Here is a 15,214-nt window from a genome sequence, read left to right on the forward strand (position 1 = left end):
TAATGTGATGTACTTGATCGAGTGGTCAATGCTTTAATCATCCACTTGTTTCTGTTTGTTATGATAGTTCGTTCAGCGTGGTTTATGGAAGAGAGTGTTTGGAGACAGCAGTGAAACTGATAGAGAAGATCTGTAAAGCAGTCAGACCTGCAAGGTTTACCAAGAGCTTCACAGAAATCCCTGTTGCATGCATGTGTCTGGTTGCCAAGGTCTCAGACTTTGCTGAAGCTTGCGAGCCACAGGTATGTGAAATGAAAGACATTAATTATGTTGTTTACTTTTCTCAGATAAGTTTAGCTTTTTTAATTCTGTTAATGCTTATTCTGGTTATTTTAGGATGTTGGAAAGGACCAGGAACGTACAAAATACTCTGAGCTGTTGATGTCCCAGGCGATGATGACAATGAGAGGATGGATCAGTCAATCCTTCAGGGAGAGGCTGCTAAACAGGGGTGTGTCTTCCTTGTACATGCAAGCTAATATCACCCCAGAAGAGACTGAAGTGAGTAGTGTCGAATGCACTTAAATTAGTTGATTAAAAGACAGACCGAAATGCATAATATTGTGACCGGTGCCTAAAAACCATGCCATCAATATGGATAATCTTAGAAACAGACCCGCAAGTGTCCATTATAAATAAAGACTTGTGATTTTTCTGTGTGGTGTCTTCTGTTGGTTTTGTTTCTTAGATGTGGAACAACACGATCTCTCTCCAATTCAGTAATGCAGTTTTCACAGAGCAATGGAGAAAAACATTCACAATGGATTTTGAAGGCAAGCTTAAAAAGGTTTGTGATATAGATACATTTAATTTGGTCTGAAAAAAAAATATTTTCTTGTATTTTAATGTTTTTATTTTTATTTTTTATTTTTTTTATTTTTTAGGAAACTGTGTTGGATCAAATAGAATTCTACTGCGCAAAAATTGAGGAGCTCATGGAATCCCATCCACATGTTGCCTCTATTGTTGAGAAATGTGCTCTTGAATCTGTCACCACTTTATGTCAGGTAATATGACTTTTTAATACACCATTGAGATTGAGAACGGCAGAGATCATGTTTGTAAACAAAGAAACTAGTGTACAGAAAATAAATGGAGAATCTTTTTTTAAGTATACATGAGTTATGTGCAGTTGTTTGCTTTTTCCACCTTGGCCGAGTGTTGTTCACACAATCTAAAGTTTACATGATTGGACTGTCTTAGACTGAATTATAGGAATAAAGATAGATTTCTTAACTTCTGCGGTTTACTCGATATATGGTGGCAACGTGTTAGTCCAGTTTTTTCAGTTATATTTTATGTATTTGAAAGATGCAGTGTACTCATTCTTATGCAATGTTTTATTTTTATTTTACAGAACAAGTCAGAGGGTAAACTTTTTGAGAGGTTTAAGATAAATTGGAAGTTTGGAACCCTTATTTCAGCCATTATCCAGAAATCATGGCCAAGGGACAGTGGTGGACATTATCAGGATGAAGAGGGTGCCGTCCTCAAGCATCTCCTTTCCTGGACAGCAGCCAAAGACATATTCCAGTTGCATGGTATCTACTTAAAGGGATATTTCACTTTCAAACATGTTTGGGGTCTACTCAGGCTTTTGTGAGCACCTCAGACAGTTTTTAAGTTGCTTGATTCGGTATTTAGATATTTGATATAAATTTGATCAGACACACCGCCTTCCTATACAAACCATTGTAACTTAAAATTCCATTTTAACCATGATAGATCCATCGAAAACACATACTCATACTGCCCTCCTAATACGTGAGGTGGCCGTGTTTGTTCGATTACTTTTTGCATTAATTTTATTTAATTGTTTGTTTTATTACATTTTTTTCCAAAGCTGTGAGCTTGGCATAGAGGTTTGTTGTAGAGGGAAAATAGAAGGGGTTTCAATTAAGTGGTTAATATCGAGCAAGACTACTGCCATAGCTACTCAGTGCTACATATTATGATTGCCCTGTAATGGTCTCAAGCATTATTATAATAAGTGGTGTGCAATCTTGGAGATGAATCAGTTTTTAACCGTTTATGTGTTTACAGGTGCAGAGGAGAAACTTATTGAGAAGCTTTCGCAGGACGCCATGGACAGAATTGCTGTAGCGATATCATCCTTTGCTGCCATCACCAATAAGCTACTCCACGGAAACATCACGCTCAGCCTCCTCTCATTAATTTTAGATAGGAGGGATGCCTTCTTAGAACTGCTAAAAATAGGTAATTGCGGCCTCCCTTTCGCTTGCATGAAAGACAACGAAGGAGATGAATAGTTACGTTTTAAAAAGGCTTGTTGGTACAAAACTAATGATTCATGTATTTATATATATATTAAAATGTGACTATTGACATTTGCAGACTGTCTCTCTGAGAATAAACAATGTCAGGATTACGGCAGAATGAGGAGGCTGTTGCAGACAAGACAGAATGAAGTGAAAGCTGTGTACCATGAGAGGGAGCTGGTGGACGTCTTGATAACGATGACTCGCAAGCTTGAGGAACATATAACAGGTATGTTGATTTGGCAGGTAAACGGTTTAACCATTTACACAAAAATAATTCACTCTCCGTTTAGGACTGATTAACTGACAATTAAAATAAAACTTGTAGAAATAATTAAAATACTTGATATACTGTAGTTGTAATTCATGTGGTTGTAATTCATACAAAACTGCTATTCTAGCAGTAGTACATGCATGCTCTGTTTTTCAAAACAACTGGATTGAACAAACTCGCACCCCTTTTTCTACCACAGTGCTGTGCCAACGTGCGCCACTAGTAATGACTGTTTGATCCGCAGGGCGTTATTAATGTTAACTTCATCCTGTTGTATTCATCCAATGTATGTATCAGTATCCAATCTTGCTGGCCACCACCAAAATCTATGAATATTAACTTCAAAGCAAGCAGGACATTTAGGGGGAAAGACGCCTTTGTAATCTAAACAACTACACCCCAGTTGAGTTTCCCTTTCATTTTTAATGGCTTGGCTTTTAAAGTAAACAAAAGGCTTTGCTCTGAAACCGTAGTTGATAAAGAGACCACAAAGAAGTGGAGTTTCCAGAAATTCGGATGACTTCAGCTTGTGAACACTCGAGTTAACCACTCAACGTGACCACTCAAAGTGCACACGTTTACAAAGAAATGGCCAAAAGCCCATTCCTAGTTATTGTATCAAATAACATGTCTGTGTTTTGTTTTGATAAAAAAGTTCCAACAGTTAACTAGATTTTATCTGTGTGACAGTTGATGTATGCGACTTGGAACAAAGACAGCAGATCAACGTCGACACCATGACCCTGGACCAGTTCATGGAGGTTCATCCGTTTGACCAAATGGCCTCCGCAACGGCTGGCGTGTTACCTACTTCGACCTACTTCGATCTCGAGGAAGACATCAGTGAAATGGCTGAGATTCTGCACACCTTCAAAGACAGTTACATATTCAAAGAGTGCTGGGATAAGCAAGCCGCACTCGTCTCCCAGAGAGGAAGGGAAGGCGAGGACCCTGATGAATCCGGGGTTGCTGATATGCAGGCGACGCCAGACATGATTCACGATGACATATTCGAGGCGTGCTACGATGAGTACCAGGTGATCTATAGGGAGCTGAAGAACGGCAACATCATGCTTGGTGAGATCGACATACTCTTCAAAGCATTCAGGGACAAGTACGCAGACCTCGCCCAAGACTTGGCCATCATGTGTCGCCTCGATCAATCCGACGATAAGCGGTGGATCCAGGGAAGGGTCCAACAGATTGAGCAGTATCACGAGCTTCATCTAGCTGTGGAATCGGCCAAAGTCATCATGATGGTGAAGGAGACCCTTTGTCTTCAGGGTGACTTCAGGGTTCTGCAGACTCTGCTTGAAGTTGTAAGTAGCCTTGTTGTGTATTGTATATCATTACTGGTGCATGTTGCAATCATATTTTTAATGCATTCCCTGTGCATACAACATAATATATTTGTAATGCATTCCCTGTGCATACAACATAAAATAAAGTTCAATAAAAAATGTCATTGGAGATCTGTACATTTCTTTTAGATGTTAAAGAGTCATTAGGCATAAAATTGTTGGTTTGGTTTGTCAAAACCTCAGAAGTTATGCTTGCTCTGGTCTTTAATGAACGTAAATAATATGACAATATCTACAATAATCTTGGCATCTCCTCCCCAGACTCACGCAGACTTTCAGAGAGAGCACCTCAGTCGAATTGACAATGACTTGATGCAGGCCAAGATGGTTCTGGTGGACATCACAGAGCCTCGCAGACTGTGTTTACATGAGCTGGGACAGAGAAGACAGTTTGTCAACTGGGTGAAGGAAGCCCTTGAAGGTGAGAATGATCATCAATACCTAATATTAACGCTAATTGTTATTTTAATGGTCATACAGGCAAGTGAACAGTGGAAATGTGACGCGTTTCATTTCAGATATCAATGAGTTGAAGGTGTTTGTTGATCTGGCCTCCATCTCTGCTGGAGAGAATGACCTGGATGTGGATCGTGTCGCCTGCTTCCATGACGCTGTACTTGGCTACTCGTCCATTCTTTATGACCTCAAAGCAGACGCTGGTTTTCAGGCCTTGGAGGAGGTACTAAAGAAGCTCTGGAGAGCTTTGGAGAATGACAGCAACCTGCCAAAGAAGCTGGTGAGAATAAATGTTCAATACTAACAATACTTATTTCTTTCTTAACCGAATAAACTCGGATATGCTTTGTCGTATGTCACTTAGCAAACACAGCTCGATTGTTTTCACTGAATGTTCATCCATTTTTGCAGAATATCTGCCTATTATGACCTGCCCAGAATAGGGATGCTAGGTGTAGCTCTGTGGTTCTCAAAGCAGAGCCCATGGACCCTCAGGGTTCGTTGAGGGGATTCTAAATGGACCCTTACAGTCTGTAACTCTGAAAGTGTACAAATGTGTACCAAATGAACCCGGGGGTCTATTTGTTTCCACCTTTTACCCTCTCAGAGTTATGGGGACCTTGGAATTTGAGAACCACTGATATGTAAGCTAATTATTACCGACTGTCTGGCACCATTGATTGATTGTAATGTTATTTTGTTTTCCAGCGTGACACTGCACGCCATCTGGAATGGCTGAAGACTGTGAAGGACAGCCATGGTTCAGTAGAACTCTCCTCTCTCTCCTTGGCGTCGGCCATCAACAACAACGGCATCTACATGATCAGTGCACAGAATGTTAAGAAGGTAAATGTGTTCTTTATTTACCCAGGGTGGTAGCTGAGCACACATGCTCATTTTCAGCAACACCCTGCACACATAGACACACACATTAAAACCTGTGAGCTGACCAGTGCAACCACAGTCTTACATACCGGTGGCCACTGAGCAGTTGGGGGTTCAGTGTCTTGCTCAAGGGCACATCACTTAACCCATTAAGACCAGATCTGTGTCATTTTAGATTTATTTGGCTATTCAAAAATAGCAGATATACAAGCTCATTGTGCGGCACCGTGCTATGAGCTTATATTGTATTTATATTTTTTTTAATTGTGAAAAAAAAAAATATGCAAATCTTTGAATATATATATTCAACAACATTTTTAACTCAAATCCTTGCCTCTCGGGTCCCAGGAACAAAGTATTTTGAGATGGGGGTCCACGGCCAAATGCATATAATTTTAGGGGTCCTTGAAAAGGTTTTGAACACGCCACTCTACCAATATACGTTTTTTCAGAAAACTGTTAGGATTTGGAAGATTTGTTTTTTAATAAGCCTCAGGTCTTAAAGGGTTATTATTATTAGTTTTGGTAATCAATTTAATGGATTACTGTGTAACAAAATAATCGATACTTGCAGCCCTACTTAAAACAGCATTATTTCTTACAAAATTATCTTTCCAGAAGTAAGTTTAAGACTATGTCTTTGTTTTTATACATTTAGTTGAGTCTTGACACAGCCTTGAAGCTGCAGATTCCAGAGGAACATGATGAAGGTCGGGACATGCGCCGCTATTCTCTGGAGGACGTGCGGGAGCTGCAGAACAAACTCATGCTCATGTCTGGGAAAGGGGAGCAGGGGCAGTGTGAGGTGGACCGCTTTGCAGAGGTAAGTCATATATATTTTTTAAAGCAAATGTCTTTTTCATTATTGATCTCTTAACTCACTGAGTGCCATTAACGTGTTTCACGTGTTTTTACCGCTATGGCGCTGGGTGCCATTAACGTGTTTGACGTGTTTTTGAAAAAATAGTAAAAAAAAGAAAAACATGTTCAGAACCCAAGATATCATCATCTGAAGATGTGCAGCTCCATCCACTCCTTGTTTAACTTAGGACTGAAAAAGGCTGTATCTCGCTTTCTAAGCACTTTTTGTTTTCTGTGAAAAAAACTCTGGCACTTTTCAGAATCAATTCTGAAATAATTCTGGCAATCCTGGCACTCAGTGAGTTAATATTATATATATATATATATATATATATATATATATATATATATATATATATTCAATTGGATAATTTGCATGTTCATAGATACAATATCATTGTTATTTTACTCTTCAATGACAAAGCTATTGTTTTTCTGTCTTATTACAAATTGTAACGTGCATGAGACATGCATAATGTTCACAGTTGTGACATAGACATCTCTTTGCACCCGCTCAGGTTTTTGCCAGTGTTCAACGATTGGCCGAGGCATTCATTGCCCTGTACACGGCTGGGAATCCCCTGTTCAGGCAATGGGAGGCACACATCAAATGCAACTCCAGCAGCACAGAGCCCAGCATTGTCATGGATTTCAACCTAGGCTCCGTAGTCAGTGTTATCTTTGTGGACGGCATCGTGGAGGAGCAGCTCCCTGAACTTTGCAAGAAAATGGAGAAGTGCTTCGACTACTGGATGGACTTCGTGAACAAACAGAGGTCGCACCATTACTACCTGAACTACTACACAGCAGAGCAGATTGTATACCTGTGCAGTAAGCTGACACAGCAGAATGCCACTAATTTGGAGGACCAACTTCTCATGATGCTCTCCTTCGTCAAACCAAACTGCACAGCCTCAGATTTGAGGCAGGTTTGGCATGAACTCCAGTATGAACTCCTCACCAAACCACAAGAGATAAACGAGGACATTGAATATCAGACGTTTCGAGAAGTTCCAGTCATTGCACAGGGAGACCCAGATTTGATGGGAGCTTTTGATCCTCTACCAAGTCTTGTGGAACTAGCAAGCGGTTGTCAGAAGTTTGACCTGATATGGAACGCCTACATGAACGACATGAAAAACTTCCTTCCAGATATGCTCGACACTAGAAGCCTTGGAAAACTGCTGGAAATACTGGCAAGCGTGGAGGATAAGCACCAAGAGGGCCTTTCTGAAGAGAATAAGGACACGTGTGTGAAAAGAAAGATGCCTAAAGGTTTGGCCACTGGGAAGCCAAATCTTATTGTCTGTCCTCACGATGAGGTCTTGACCTCGTGCATCTCCATTTACATGAGTAGCGAAGACGAGGTGCTGCCCACATGTGACGAAGTCCTCCTATGCAATTCATCCACGCCTTACGAGCACGTGGAGCTGTTCTTCAGACGCTGTCTCACGGCAGGGTACAGGGGACAGAAGATACACGCTCTACTGTACGGAGATCAGCTGAGTTACGACGTGAGCTCCAAAGTTGAGAGGTTCTTTCGTCGAATGGAAATGCAGAGCAGGAAGGACTACAAACTTGTTATCATCTGCAGCTCGGACAGAGAGCACGCCTACCTCCCCTCTGCCTTCAGCCAGTATAGATTGCACATGGTTCCCCAGGAGCCATTGGTCAGGATCCAGAGGTACCTCAGTCGACACTACACTGTCCCAGCAGATCAAAACAGCGCTGCAGCTGTGTTCAGAGACCGAATGTGTGTGCGAGTGGTGTCATCCAAAAGAGCTGGTGTTGGTGAGTGTATCTATCTAAGTATACTTGGTTGACATTATTATGTGCAGAGACAGTTACGATTTCATTTCTAAGCATTGTTGACACATGGCATAATGACTTGCTTTTTAAACATTTCAGGCAAGTCTCTCTACACCAAGAGGCTTTGTGAAAAACTGAAACGCTCAACCAAAAGGTCATCAGGGATGAAGTGCATTCGCTTGATTGAGCCAAAGGTTGATGAGAATGTCATTCTTCAGTCTCTTATTAACAACTCCAAGAAGGAGGAGCTGACAATTTTCCATTTTGATGTCACATCATCGGTAATGATTGTAATGCAAAGGCATTTTTTATGGTGTATTTCTGATGAGAAAAGTCTTGGGTACCTTCTCTCTGTGCTTAATGAATTAAACATCCGTCTTGTTTATCCTAATGTAAAGGTACGGAAAGGCCTCCAAGAATTCCTTTTCAAATTGTTGATTCTTCGCTATCTGATGGACTCTGAGGGAAAGATGTGGAAGTGCAGCAACAAGCAGTTGTATGTTATTGAGATCTTAGAGTCAACGACAAATCTTCCACGCAATGCTTCACGTCAGGTACATTTACCTCAAAATATATATATTTCTTTAATCATTTATTTGTCCAGCATTAATTTCCATTTCATTTTTTTTGTCATAGACCCGGAATGTGAACACCTCTTTCATAGACGTGTTCCCAAAAGTTGTCTGCCAATCACCAAAAGAGGTGTTGATGATAGAGATGAGGAAGCAAGAAGATCCAACACTTGTGAACGCTCTGGACCCACTAATGGATGATCGAGAATTCAGGAGTGAAGCCTTCCAAAGACCATACCAATATCTCAGTCGATTCCATAATGGTGTCGATCTCGACACTTTCATGTACAAGGGTGTTGAAGGGTCTCACGTAGAATGCCTACAGATGCTTCTCATGTACTGCGGCATTCTGGACCCCTCCTGGGCAGAATTGAGAAACTTTGTATGGTTCTTGAACCTCCAGCTACAAGACTGCGAGACGTCTGTGTTTTGCGATGTCGAGTGCACTGGTGACACTCTGCAAGGATTCAAGACCTTTGTGGTGGACTTCATGATCCTGATGGCCAAGGACTTCGCCACACCGTCACTCAGCATCTCTGACCAGAGTCCCGGGAGACTGCAGATGGACCTAGCCACCGTCCGCGATGAAGACCTGGCCCCGTTTCTGATCAGGAAGCGATGGGAGTCGGAGCCACATCCGTACATATTCTTTAACGATGACCACGTGTCCATGACCTTCATTGGCTTCCATCTTCGGCTTAATGCAGAGAACCGCGTAGATGCTGTTGATCCCACCTCAGGAAGGGTGATAAAACCGAACATCATGACACGAGAGTTGTATGCAGGGCTGCAGCTACAGAGAGTCCCTTTCAACATTGACTTTGATGGCCTACCCAGGGGGGAGAAAATAGAGCGACTATGCAACGTGCTCGGAATCCAGTGGCCTCTTGATCCGGATGAAACCTACGAGCTCACCACTGACAACATCTTGAAGATGCTGGCCATCCACATGCGCTTCAGGTGTGGCATCCCTGTGATTATTATGGGGGAGACTGGGTGCGGTAAGACTAGGCTCATTAAGTTCCTTTGTGAACTGCGGAGGAGTGGAGTGGCCACTGAGAACATGAAACTGGTCAAGGTGCATGGAGGAACAAGTTCCGATATGATTTACTCCAAAGTCAGAGAGGCGGAAGCGATCGCTTTAACCAACAAACACGATTACGGCTTTGACTCTGTTCTCTTCTTTGACGAGGCCAACACAACGGAGGCCATCAGCAGCATTAAAGAAGTCCTCTGTGACCAGACGGTTGAGGGGGAGGGCTTGACGCCCCACTGTGGATTGCAAGTTGTAGCGGCGTGCAACCCATATCGAAAGCACACGGATGAGATGATTCAAAGACTAGAGTCAGCCGGTCTCGGGTACCGAGTTCGAGCCGAAGAGACGGATGAAAAGCTTGGATCCATTCCGCTACGCCAGTTGGTGTACAGAGTTCAGGCGTTGCCACCAAGCATGATCCCTCTAGTGTGGGACTTTGGCCAGTTGAATGATCACACAGAGAAAATGTACATCCAACAGATTGTACAGAGGGTAGTCGAGGTCAATAAACTGAATGTAGAATACATCCAGATGATCACGGATGTTCTGTCAACCTCACAAAGGTACATGCGGACGAGGAAAGATGAATGCAGCTTTGTGAGCCTGAGGGATGTGGAACGCTGCATGCAAGCATTTGTGTGGTTCTATAAGAACCATGACATGCTTAATAAGGAGCTTGAAGTGTTTGAGAGAAGTCTGAATGTCAACAGAACAGAAAGACTCCAGAGAGCACACAATGCCGGAGACCCTGTGCTGTGGTCTCTGATCATGGCTGCGGGGGTGTGCTACCACGCTTGCCTAGAAGACAAGGACAAATACAGACAGAGAATCTGCAGGAAACTTCCAGAAATGTACAGTCCAATGAGAATGATGCATGAAATTTCACGCATGCAGGATCTACTTCTGAGTGGTGTGCCAAAGCAACAATTGCAAACAATTGCAAGAAACAACGCGCTGAAAGAAAACGTCTTCATGATGGTGCTCTGCATTGAACTACGAATCCCCCTCTTTTTGGTTGGAAAACCTGGAAGTTCAAAGTCTCTGTCCAAAACTCTGGTTGCAGATGCAATGCAGGGCCAGGCCGCCCACTCTGAGCTCTACAAAAGGCTCAAACAGATCCACCTGGTGTCCTTCCAGTGCAGCCCTCACTCGACACCAGAGGGCATCATCAACACGTTCAAACAGTGTGCTCGCTTCCAGGAGGGAAAGAACCTGACCGAGTACATTTCCGTTGTGGTCCTCGACGAGATTGGCTTGGCGGAGGACTCCCCTAAAATGCCCCTGAAAACTCTCCATCCACTGCTGGAGGAAGGATGCATTGACGACGAGCCGCTGCCACACAAAAAGGTTGGATTCATTGGCATTTCGAACTGGGCCTTGGACCCTGCGAAGATGAACAGAGGCATCTTTGTCTCCCGTGGTGACCCTGATGAAAAGGAACTCATCTATAGTGCCAAAGGCATTTGCTCATCTGATGCCATGATTTCGGAAAAGGTCAGGGATTTTTTCCAGCCGTTCGCCAAGGCCTACTTGAACATCTGCCATAAACAGGGAAAAGGCTTCTTTGGGCTGCGCGACTACTACAGCTTGGTGAAGATGGTTTTCGCAATGGCAAAGGCCTCTCAACAGAAACCCAGTGCAGAACAGATTGTGGAGGCAGTTTTGAGGAATTTCAGTGGCAAAGATGATGTGGACGCAGTCAGTGTCTTCACCGAAATGTCACACGTAACACCCAACCTAGAGAGCATCAGCACCATTGACCTTGTGAGACAAAACATTGCAGCAATCGGACAGGAGGAAGAGTGCAGGTACTTGCTGGTTCTGACAAAAAACTACGCAGCCCTCCAGATCCTGCAGCAAGCCTTCTTCTCGGAAAATAGCCAGCCTGAAATCATCTTCGGCTCAAGCTTCCCCAAGGATCAAGAGTACACCCAGATATGTCGCAACATCAACAGAGTGAAAATCTGCATGGAAACAGGTCAAACTATTGTGCTCCTGAACTTGCAGAACCTGTATGAAAGTCTGTACGACGCCCTCAACCAGTACTACGTCTGTCTCGGAGGACAAAAATACGTAGACCTTGGACTGGGAACACATCGTGTCAAATGCAGAGTGCATAAGGACTTCAGGCTAATTGTCATCGAGGAAAAAGAGGTGGTCTACAAGCAGTTCCCAATACCTCTCATCAACCGACTGGAGAAACACTACTTGGACATCCACACCGTCCTCCTCGCTGAGCAGAAGAGGGTCGTGAAAGAGTTGGAAACGTGGGTCAAACAGTTCATCTCCCTCAACACTCAACACGCAGCGGCGCCTCAGACACACAGGTACCTCCCAGCGGACGTCTTCATTGGCTACCATTCAGACACGTGTGCCTCTGTGGTCCTCCAAGTGACAGAGAAGCAAAGTGCAAAGCAAAAGAAGCAAAGTGACGTGGAAGCCTCAGATTGTGACGTGGAAGCCTCGGATCGTGACCGAAGATTCCTGGACGAGGCCAAACTCATACTGCTCAACTGTGCGACACCCGACTCAGTGGTGCGTTTAGACTGCACTGGTCTCCCCAAAGTCGAGAGTGAATATCTGGCAAGGGTCTACTTTGACGAACAGAACAACGGCTGCTTGACTGACTTCATCCTCGCTCATATGAATCAGGATTCCTATGGCCTGGCCTTCTTCACGGAGGTAAGATTAAAGTTTTCATATACCATATGTTCTTATATACTCCTATGTAATCTCTACAATACCCTGAACTCATCCAACTTGTCATTGCTGATGCTTATGACTCTAATCCACAGGTGACAACATTCTCCAGACTTCTGACAGTATCTGATCTGGAGCCACTGGATCAGGGGTGTCATGGCGTGGAACTTCTCTCTCTCCAGCAGTTCGACACAGAACTCTCATTCCTCAAGAAGATCAAGTGTGTTAATATGTCACATCCATATTGTTCTCAGTTCTGCACTCAGAATCTGACATTATGCAATGTAAAAATCTCTTGTCTTTTCCTAGGCATTTCCTCACAACTGGAAACGGCCGCAATCCTGCACCTGGCAACAGGCTCCTCATCATACAGTGTGACTATGATGAAGATGCTCAGAGTGCCAATCTGATCGCATCTGCAAAGTAGGTTGTTTGCTAAATGTTAAGCTAATTATATGTTGTTGATTTCAACATCTGCGTGGGCCTGTCACCATTATTACATAATTGCCTAATCGCAATTATTTGAGATAATCACGATAATGTATGGCAGATCTGCAAGCTTGTTGATCAGCTATTTCCACTATTATGTTTTTGTATAAAGTTATTACATTGTCATTATGTTATTTCATAATCGTGACAGCCCTACATCTGCGGTTAAAGTGTTTTTATCATCGTGTTTGATTGTGTTTTGACAGGTATTCAGCCATCAATGAAATCAACAAGTCAAGACAAGAGAACATGCAAAGCAACGTGTTTGTCTACTTCATCACCAAACTGCCCAGAATGGAGGGAGGAACTCCCTATGTTGGCTTTCATGGAGGTGAGAGCAACATGACTTGACTGAATTCCCTGTCATCCAAGCGTCAAGAAAATTTGTGATCGATTATATGAACTGCTTTAACCTTTACAGGCCCCTGGAGTTCAGTGCATATTGACGACCTCAGAAGATCGAAGGATATCGTGTCTGATATCAAAGCCTTGCAAAATCTGGCAATCAGTCAACTATTTGAAGAAAAGGTTCAGCCTGAAGGTAGAAACTATTGATTAAAACATATCTTCTTGTTGGTTGAAGTATCTTAACGGTAAACATGGGGCCTAAAATAACAAATGTGATATTTTATACAGCTATGGAAGTAGATGACTTGTACTCTGAGACAGAGCAATCCGAAGAGGAGCCTGCAGGCCGTTCTGTAAGTGAGACACACATGTTGTAAAAGTCTTCATGTACAGCAGTGGTTCTCAACCTTTTCAGGCGGCGACCCCCCAAAATAATCATATGCAAACTGGGGACCCCCCACCCTGACAAACACTGTAGGAGTTGAGGCATTGCATTTAGCTTGACTCGGTTCCACAGATAAATCATGTGAAAATAGCTGATCTACATGCAGACAACGCAAGGCGTTGTGTGCATGTAGATCAGCTATTTTATTTTTTTTGCCTTTTTCTTAGCTAATATTTGACATATTTTTATTGTGTAGTTTGTTTTATAGCCTTAAAAAAGCCTTAAAAGGTCACTTTAGAAACGTGCAGGTACCCTCTATACACTTACAGTATACTGTATGTTTGTTTACTGTTCAGTAAGAAAACTATGTTGGACATTAAGCTAATCATCTGGGGACCCCCAGTTAAGGAACCACTGATATACCGTACCTACAGTACAGTACATATTTTTATGTGAAGTGTTGCTAGTTTCTCTGGAAAACCTCTGGTACCTTCTGCTAGCAGGGCTGTGAGAATATCCTGGACACCACAGGACTAGTGCGGAGCTGTGTGCAGAACGCTGTGGGAATGCTGAGGGACCAGGTGGACAGTGGCTTCCGCAGCACAAGAAGAGTGGAGCTCCTGCTCACTCTACTTAATGACCATGAGGAAATCAATGGTAATACGAGTCTCTTTGTTTGGCAGGGTCTTGTATTTTCTTCTCTTCTCTGGTCCAGGCCATTACGGCACCAATCGTATCATTATTCTGCGTTTCATTATTCTCATCAGCGGAGTTTCTGAGAATGGTGAAGAGGCGCCTTCACTCGTCATTGGTTGCTCACGACGGCAACACTTTCTCAACCATCAAAAGCAACTGGGTCATTAAGGAGGCGTCCAACATCGATGCATTGCAGGAAGGCGGGACATTCAGGTGAGTGCTATTGTCACATAATACACAATGGAGAGAAAAAAAAAGAAATCAGGAAAGCATCTGTGTCATTTTAGATTGAAACCACTTTAACCATTATTTTATACTTGGCTATTCGAAAAATAGCAGATATACAAGCTCACAGCGCATCACTTTGTGCCACGCTGCGAGTTTGTAGATCTGCTATTTTTTTTTAATCATGATTTTGAATATAATGTTCTTTTAAAGCTAACATTTGTAACTATAATCTTTACTTCTGGGGGTCCCTGGAACAAAATATTTTGAGATGCGGGTCGGCGGCCAAATACATATAATTTTGGGGGTCCTTGACATGAAAATGTTTGAGAAACACTGACATAGCAACATAAGTTTTTCACAAAACACTTTTATAATCGGCCTCAGGTCTTAATGGGTTAATACAGCATACAGAGGGTCAGCAACATGTGACTGTTTCTTCATCATTCTAAGATCGCAAATATTCATTGTAACACTATTTGGACCGTTGACAGACACACCCTATGGAAGCGTGTCCAAGCTGCCGTCGTTCCTTTCCTGGCCCAGCTGGTCTCCATCGTCGACCGTGATCAAAACCTGGATCTCCTGCTAGACACCAACTCGGGTGAACCTGTGAAGAAGCTGTGGTTGGATATCTTTGGCAACGACAAACTGTTGGAGGTCCCATCCATGACGCTGGACCACAGGTAAATGGTCTAAAGCAGTGGTTCTCAACCTGTCGGTCGGGCCCCCTAGGGGGGACCCCCCACATGATTTTGGGGGGTTGTCAGTGAAGTGACAATTTAAGGACTTTTAATAACAAAAGAAAAAGATTAGATTATTATCAAAAGTAATCAAC

General features: G+C 43.0%; 1 protein-coding gene across 5 annotated transcripts in view; it reads left to right on the forward strand.

The window, feature by feature from the left end:
• LOC311055943 (E3 ubiquitin-protein ligase rnf213-alpha-like) overlaps positions 1–15,214 on the forward strand; it is a 52,791-nt gene that overhangs the window by 13,896 nt on the left and 23,681 nt on the right. For 3 of the 5 annotated variants that reach the window (XM_084072222.1, XM_084072224.1, XM_084072226.1), the window contains 24 exons: positions 68–242; positions 337–501; positions 689–787; positions 885–1,007; positions 1,358–1,541; positions 2,044–2,217; positions 2,356–2,508; positions 3,244–3,872; positions 4,176–4,335; positions 4,433–4,650; positions 5,079–5,216; positions 5,914–6,078; positions 6,635–7,907; positions 8,025–8,206; positions 8,324–8,479; positions 8,562–12,215; positions 12,329–12,453; positions 12,543–12,656; positions 12,929–13,053; positions 13,144–13,263; positions 13,359–13,423; positions 13,956–14,112; positions 14,223–14,364; positions 14,871–15,062. In XM_084072222.1, the coding sequence (XP_083928348.1) occupies positions 68–242; positions 337–501; positions 689–787; positions 885–1,007; positions 1,358–1,541; positions 2,044–2,217; positions 2,356–2,508; positions 3,244–3,872; positions 4,176–4,335; positions 4,433–4,650; positions 5,079–5,216; positions 5,914–6,078; positions 6,635–7,907; positions 8,025–8,206; positions 8,324–8,479; positions 8,562–12,215; positions 12,329–12,453; positions 12,543–12,656; positions 12,929–13,053; positions 13,144–13,263; positions 13,359–13,423; positions 13,956–14,112; positions 14,223–14,364; positions 14,871–15,062 (8,688 nt within the window). The remainder of the gene's footprint in view (positions 1–67; positions 243–336; positions 502–688; positions 788–884; positions 1,008–1,357; positions 1,542–2,043; positions 2,218–2,355; positions 2,509–3,243; positions 3,873–4,175; positions 4,336–4,432; positions 4,651–5,078; positions 5,217–5,913; positions 6,079–6,634; positions 7,908–8,024; positions 8,207–8,323; positions 8,480–8,561; positions 12,216–12,328; positions 12,454–12,542; positions 12,657–12,928; positions 13,054–13,143; positions 13,264–13,358; positions 13,424–13,955; positions 14,113–14,222; positions 14,365–14,870; positions 15,063–15,214) is intronic. The other 2 variants (XM_084072225.1, XM_084072223.1) reach the window with 2 other exon arrangements.

This window comes from Gymnoscopelus microlampas, assembly GCF_963454915.1.
Source record: "Gymnoscopelus microlampas genome assembly, chromosome: 11".
Classification (NCBI taxonomy): domain Eukaryota; kingdom Metazoa; phylum Chordata; class Actinopteri; order Myctophiformes; family Myctophidae; genus Gymnoscopelus; species Gymnoscopelus microlampas.